General features: G+C 45.5%; 2 protein-coding genes across 2 annotated transcripts; both read left to right on the top strand.

Moving 5' to 3' along the window:
* Nucleotides 1-2,727: 2,727 nt before the first annotated feature.
* PFLUO_LOCUS8512 (uncharacterized protein) lies at nt 2,728-3,811 on the top strand (the record flags this gene model as incomplete). The annotated part of the gene is made up of 2 exons (XM_073786254.1): nt 2,728-2,999; nt 3,055-3,811. 2 exons carry the CDS (start codon nt 2,728-2,730, stop codon nt 3,809-3,811), a joined length of 1,029 nt encoding a protein of 342 aa, XP_073642528.1.
* A 2,725-nt stretch (nt 3,812-6,536) lies between these two features.
* Nucleotides 6,537-7,544, top strand: PFLUO_LOCUS8511 (uncharacterized protein; the record flags this gene model as incomplete). Its single annotated transcript, XM_073786253.1, has 1 exon — nt 6,537-7,544. One exon carries the CDS (start codon nt 6,537-6,539, stop codon nt 7,542-7,544), a length of 1,008 nt encoding a protein of 335 aa, XP_073642527.1.
* Between the last annotated feature and the right edge of the window lie 361 nt (nt 7,545-7,905).

The raw sequence follows: 7,905 nt of genomic DNA, 5'->3' as shown, positions 1-7,905 counted from the left end.
TGGATTCACCGTCGGAATTGTTCCGTGATACTTCAACGGTCTGACAGTCCTCACTTAGGGTATTTGTTCACAGAATGAGGCGGGGGGTTGGCGATCGGTTACGGTACAGAATATTGAGTCGAATCTAGCCAGAGTTTTGTGGATGCAACCATAGTATATATCACACACCGCACAATGCCCTTCGCTGACATTGCCACATGACTCTTCTTCCAGACCAGCTGAATTGTTCCAGCTGAATTGTTCGAGCTGAATTGTTCCAGCTGAATTGTTCCCGCTGAATTGTTCCCGCTGAATTGTTCCAGCTGAGAGGCGGGGTTATAGCCAATCACCTAGTAATGTGTCGGAGTGGAATTCCCACTAGTAATTTACTAGGATCCATCTTCCGCATCCTGATCACCTGATCTGATCCATCAGATCTAGGCGTCCAGCGTAATTTCCGCATTCCGGCGGATTCCCCGTTTTCTGCCCCTATGAAATCCAGGATAATAGATAGACTGAATACCATCGTTTTCATCATTGTCGAATCAGACTACTTGGTAGAATTACTAGTGGTTACGCTTATTTTGCATTTCCACATAATGTCTTGGCCATTGCGGGCTCCGCCAATAGCGTAATAAACAAGCGACCCAATCAGGAAATATGGCTGCATTTTCCTGATCAGTATTATCTGTCGAATCTAGGCGGTGTATGTGATCCACCACAAATTACACTAGTAATTTCCGATGCGGTCGAAAATCACAAGATAGAAGAAGTCTGGCATTCTGTGTATAATCTATCTATCCCTTTTATAATACCGAGCGCGTAGTAAGCGAAATGAGGGCACAATGCCAAGAATGTCAAAAATCAAAAGCAGTTTAGTGCTGTACAATACTATTATCCATGGATCCACCATGCTGGGTTATCAAAAATCAAGCAAAATGGCATGTTGTGATGTATTTGATGTGTTTAATGGGTGGCCAATTTTGATCTCTTATTCTTCCTAGGGGTGGTGAAATGGCGTATCGTTGTACTTGAATGATCACATCCACACACGGTCATTGCCTGGGGAGTAAGTTTGTATGTTGCAATGCAATTAAAAGATGCCCATATTGACCGATTCTGTTATTTTCAGGGGATAAACCTGTGACTTGGCGCATGTTCCAGCGTGGTCAGTTTTGAGGTGAAGCGATGAAATAGCGGGTCGGGTGTCTAAAGGCGGTCATTATCTATGGTTATTCCTCGCTTCGTAGGTCTCGCTTTCCGCATGTACTGATAACCACGACGAACGCGCTTCGTTTTGAACAACGCCTGTTATTATACATTGACCCGGTGAATATTTGAATGTAGACAAATGGGAACAAGAAATGTCGAATGTTTTAGTGGGCAATAACCTATGTTCAAGCTTAGCCTAGGTGCGGAATATATTTCTCTGCTACTAATATGTACTTATATCGGATTTACAATATATATCTCCCGATGTCCGCATGAAGACCGGTAATCTACCTTTCTGACTGAACTAAACTACCCTTTTTTACCTAAGTTTACGTGTCTCAAGATTCCCGAAGAAGAGTTCAAATTTCTTGTCCCAACAACTAATCAGATCCTGCTAACAGAGGAGACCGCTCGATGCAATTCCTCTCTATTTTTATGTACAATTGGTTTGCCAGCAAAGACCATGATTAGTCGAATTAATGATAGACAATAAGGTAATTGAAAGACCAGTTGAAATGTGATTGCCCTCCTGAAGTAGTTGCGGCACCGTAAATCTTAACGTTCTAGGCGACACCTCGATCTTTGGAAACCAGGGATGTAGCCATGTGCCTCCCTAGCTGGATAGAGATCGCCATTGCATTCCTGAAAGCTAGTGGGTCCAATTTTGCTTGTATTTATAGGGTAATTGGTTAGACTGAAGAGTAGAAGAGTAGTCATGGAGACTACATCCAATTCGGGATCTTGTCAAGATGAAGAGGATGGTGGTTACATGCTGATGCCTCAAACTTGGTGAGAACCGTATTGTCCAACTAGCCACTTCAAGGAATGCATAAATGGATGACTGCTGCATATAGTGGTGGAGTATGTGCAAAGCTTTGAAGAACGCATTAGAAGGGCCATCAGGATCCAACGTTGCATCAAAGAATAAACCAAGCATTCCAATGAATTACCCGCTTTGTGAGATACATGTGTACCTACTTTGGCAAATGGTCATGACGTAGAAACGGGTAGCGAGAAGAGAAGCTTAGCTATGAATACATATCAGCAAATGCCGACGGAACGTCGATCATCACGAATGCTCGTAGTTCAGTAGGCGGTCACATTCTCTAAACAAAAAATGCCGCATCCAACCAATCTCCTGATGTTTACGGGAAGGGTTGGGTCGGATGGAAGATTATACTTAGGGTTTGGCCGGAGAATAGTCCAGACAGGGTGTTTTCATGCTGTCTATTGTCATTCCTGAAACGACGAACTTGGAATCATGCATTTTTGAAAAGCCTATGTGTCTGAATATCCTAATATGGCATATTAGCGTCGCAAAGGTAATACATGCATATGTAGACTGCAGTCGGTGCATTGACCACAGACAGCAGTATATTTAAATCGAACTCATCCCGCAGGCCGCGAAGGAGCGAGGAAATCTCGAAAAAATCTCCAGCCATATTAACTGTTTAGTACAAGACGCGGCTCTGGCTACTTGTTTGTTTAATTTCTTCCCAAAGATTCCGCCTTCTTGAATCTTCCAACGCAGTCAAAATGCCCATCCGCTTGGATTTAATTACTCTCTCGGCCCTGCTGTTGCAGGTGGTGCCTCTCGTCGTGGCTCACCCTGCTCCCGGTAGTCGACCTAGCGGCTTCGTCTGGCCGAGTAACTGGGCAGGTAACGGCGATTGGGGTGTCAGCAACGGCAGTCCTGATAGCAATGGTGGTAGTGGTAACGGCTGGGATGGCAAGGGCTGCGGCGGTCACGGTGGTCAGTGGTCTGGTGGTGGTGGTCCTGCTCCCACGGTGACTGTGACTTCACACTGGTTAGTCTATTTGATCTTATATAACATTGAACCAAAACCGACGCAAACATTTTAGCCCTTCGCAACCCACACAAACTATCACTCTGACTATTGACGATGATGGTGTCGGCGCGGCCACTATTACAGAGACGGTTACCTCCACCATCACGAGTGAAACTGGTCCAGTCACGACAGAGATCATCACGGAAACCGATACTATCATCTCCACGATCACTGACTGCATAGACACAACTACGGACCTAACCACCGTCACCGCAGACGCATCAACATCTACTATCACCGAACCCGGGCCGACAGTAACCAGCACCGAGACCACGACAACCGGCGGCGAGACCGTGACCGAGCCCGGCGTTACTGAAACCAACACAGTCACCGAAATCGTGACTGACACTACTACCTGGACAGAGTATCAAACGATCACAGATACCGTCACCAGCACTGAGACGGACACGTTAATCGAAACAACCACAGTCACAACCACAACAACGGCCACCGACCCATCCTGTACTAGTAGCCCTAGCGGCACACTAGACTATGGCACCTGCTCCGACCCGACAATCCGGTGGGAGTATGGTCTGGACGGACGCAACCACTACGCATTCACAACAAACAACCAAGTCGACTTTCCCTTCGGCAGTGACACATCCATCGGGTCGGTTGCGGGCCTGATCTGCAACCGTCTACGCAGCCCGTGCAATGCACCCCAATCGACCCTTGATCTGTGCTACCAGGCCCAGGCTGCCGTCTCCGGTCTTCAGGGCGAGGAGGCTGCGCGCGTTTGGAACGATATCATTACTGGCAATAGTCCTTAAATGGGGTGTAAAATCCATCACAAAAGATGGAGCTGTTTATTCTGTGTCTTTTCTTCTCTTTGGGCTTGCTTTTCTTATATTTTATTTGGAACTAGCTAGGATGGAGGCTGAAGCATGTATGAATATAGCTCTTTGTTATTTTGGTATCTGATGATAGTGATGATGATGCTATAATAACGTGATGATACCCAGCTACCGTCGCAATGATAATGCAGGCGCTTCTTCCGACAGAAGCACGAATATGTCCAGACGCCAGTGAATCCCGCACAGAAAGAATGAATCGCACAAAGGGAATAAAGCAGTGGCTCAAACAGGAAATTGAAAGCCTTTCTCAACGCCCCTTCCTACGAAATAGGATAAAGTAATATGAGTGAATGTAGATTCTATGCATTAATTCTATTGTCTCTCCCTCGCCCTCTCTATCAGCCGGCCTAGCTACGGTATCACATTCTCACTTAGTCTGAACTGATGGCGTTCGGTGATGCTTATGCTGTCGTCGTTGCTAGCTTCTCATTTGCCAGAAACTTCTTCTCATCGGTAGTACGCAGAGTCTTGACCGACCTATCCGTTCTGGTCATTCCTATATAAAATTCACTATGACGATGGTGATTCACGATTACTAGTATTTCCTTATTCATATAGTCGAGTGGAAAAAAGCGAGTTGGGATGTGGTAACAAGAGCGATCAAATATAATTACTGGATCGAACCTGGAAGGGGTGGAATGGCGGCTTGAAGTAGACTTATGGGTGGTGAATTTTGATCACCTTGACCATTCTCTTACAGGGTAAAATGGCATGCTGGGAAGATGTTCAACGGGTGGTAAAATTTAACCGAGATCACTTTTGGGAGTAGTCGATGGCAGGTTGAGAATTAACCACTTTAGTCATCTCTGGGTTGATGAATAGCGGGCTCTGATGTATTTACTGAATGATCAGATTGGATTTGTGTGTCTAGAGAGTGAAATTTACGCACCTAGGTCACTGTTGGGGGTAGAACGGCACATTCAGATGTTTTTAACAGGTGGTTAACTTCAGCCATTGCGACTGTTTCCTAGTGTTTAGATGGTGAATTACTTAAGACCGTAATATTTGCCTGTCTTCTTCAACTAAATTCACAATTTAGTCCTCTACTACGCGCATGGCTTCGCCATGCTACTCTTAAATCCCGCAGTGATCAGCCCGCTGAACCAATATGAACCAACGATAATGATCTAACAGATCTGCCGACTACTACTAATTTTGTTTTACGCTTTCCATAGGTAGTGTGTGGCTGAAAGATCTGTACGGATATTCCCGAATAATTTGTCCGGTGCGGGGTAGTCTTAATTGAAGCCACATTGCTATCTGGAGGCCGGCGGAATAATCACCCTCAGGCGAGAGATAGAGCATGTGGCCCTAAAAAGAGCCAGCCAATCAATTGGATGCTGAGAATTGGGGCCGGCAGTTGAGGTCTAAGCAGAATATTTACTACATGCGATGTTACCGCGGCACATCTAGTCTGAGTTGGGCTCATTGAGACAATTTGTGTGATGTTGGAAACACGAATCAGAATAAATCGGATTGATTTAACCAAAAGCTATTCTAATTCTGCTCTTGGATCCGATTAACTCCGGGCTACAATAGGAAGCTTGCCCGCGAATGATAGTCTTCGCGGCATCTTAGTTACCTGCAGTAAGATTGCCTGGCCAGAGAGAAACTAGTCTGCGAGGAGATTGAGGGAATTAAAGGGCCTAACTATACTTTTATAAACGATGTAACTTCGGCTAAATCTAGCTGGGCCGAAAAACGCAGCACAATTTCTGAGTACGAAGAAGTTGAAACATTAAGGAGTGGCAAGATTGCGAAAAATTCCAAAGAGCAATCATTAAGTAGAGGCAGCATACTTCAAGCTCTTATATCTATATAGAGCATTCATTGTTTGTAGATCCGAGATGGCTCATGGACCCGAAGGAACTATACTTTGCTTCACCCTAGGGATATAGGAAGGCCTATAAGCTTTGCTGAAGTCTAATTCCGTGTGGCTGAATTAGAATCCTGTAGACCGACTATTTGCTTACACTTATGTTCGAAATTGGCTTCCATGGTTTACACAGCGAAGTTCATCCAGAACATTTTACTTTGGGGCGCCAGACCAATTATAGGGACAGCGACTGAAAATGTGATCCATAATATAGCCCAATATAGTCTAGCCACATACGCTAAAGTCTTAGCGCCAAGATTGAAGATAGATTCTCTATGTAAAAGTGGAAGCGAATTTCGAATGTACTGTATTCCCCTCTCTAGCCCCTTTGTTTTCCTGCTGCGTTTGGTGCCAGTTTTGTTTTTGCAAAATAAAGGGATATACTTTTATTCGTCCAACGATATCACTGATTGTTAGTTGAAGCATCCAGCCCTTCAATAACAAGTATTTGTAGAAGCCCACCCCAAAAGTTGAGTCTATCACAAATCATGCAAGCATTCAATGATTGATTTCCGTGATATCCGAGAAACAGTGATCTAAAATCTTCAGAATACTACCTTGTCTGTAAGAATCAAGTATTCTATTCTGAAAACAAGGTAAACCCAAGCTAAGTGATTGAGAAAAGCTCACTACCCCGCAGCATCAAATCTATTTAACTATCGCCTCAGCACGAAAACAGATGGTATTTAGAATCCTCCAGAGTATTCTTGTCTATCTTTATCTATCTCTTCATAGCAAGTCATTTCTTGACACCAAGGGGTCATCATGTCTATTCTTTCCTCTTTAGGGCTTGCTATATGCATTGGTGCCATGGGCTCTCTGGTCGCAGCTGGCCCTTGTGACATCTACGCCTCTGGTGGTACAGCTTGCGTTGCAGCCCACAGTACCACTCGTGCTCTATATGATTCTTATAGTGGCCCACTCTACCAAGTCTCGCGGGCTTCTGACGGCACCACAGCTGATATTGCACCTTTGTCTGCCGGCTCAGTGGCCAATGCTGCTGCTCAGGACAGCTTCTGTGAAGGCACCAGCTGCAGCATTACCATCATTTATGACCAGTCCGGCAATGCCAATCACCTCACTCAAGCTCCTGGAGGAGGTGCAGCACCTGGCCCAGACAACCTAGCTGATGCAACTGGAGCTCCTGTCACGCTCAACGGACAAAAGGCGTACGGTGTCCAGATCCAGCCGGGCATGGGATACCGCTGTGATACCGCTGTAGGCACAGCCACTGGTGATGAAGCAGAAGGCTTGTATGCTGTTCTTGATGGAACAGATTACAACGGTGCATGCTGCTTCGACTACGGCAATGCAGAGACAAACAATGACGACAATGGTGACGCCCATATGGAGGCTATCTATTTTGGACTTGGTACTGGATATGGCACTGGCACTGGAAGTGGTCCCTGGATCTTGGCTGACCTTGAAAATGGTCTATCTGCCGGAGACGATTTCGATGTGACATCAACAAACCCGTCAATCTCCTGGCGTTTTGTCACGGCTATAGTCAAAGGGGAGCCAAACCAATGGTCAATCCGTGGTGGCAATGCTGCCTCTGGTTCACTTGGAACGTACTGGAGCGGAGCCTACCCGACTGGGTACAGCCCGATGATGAAGGAAGGTGCCATTATTCTGGGTATTGGTGGTGACAACAGCAATGGCGCCCAGGGCACATTTTATGAAGGTGTTATGACTTCAGGCTATCCATCGGATGATACCGAGAATTCGGTACAGGCCAACATTGTAGCCGCTGAATACGCTACCGGCTCCTAAACCATCGCCGATGATCGCTAAAGCAGTTAAATGCAGCGGTATCACTCTACTAAGGGATTTTGCTGCTTGAAGATGATGATTTATCTCAGCACTTCGTGTGCCTTATCTGGGTATTTTGTAGAAGGTAGTAACCGCGCCTTCTTAGCGTAAACTTGTGGAATGAGTTACTAAATACATTCAATGCGATCACATGGCCACACGTGCTCCGTAAGGCACTTGTAAAGAAAATCCAGATCCCACAATATTTGTATACGTCGATCTCGTTGATCTATTCTAAGCTAAGAATTCTTAGCCCGTAAGTCGATCATTTCAACTTTCAGTATTTCTGACTTCACCTACACAGCTCGACGTTTATCGTGCA

Source organism: Penicillium psychrofluorescens (genome assembly GCF_964197705.1).
Source record: "Penicillium psychrofluorescens genome assembly, chromosome: 6".
Taxonomy (NCBI): Eukaryota; Fungi; Ascomycota; class Eurotiomycetes; order Eurotiales; family Aspergillaceae; genus Penicillium; species Penicillium psychrofluorescens.
This window is presented reverse-complemented; position numbering and strand designations above follow the sequence as displayed.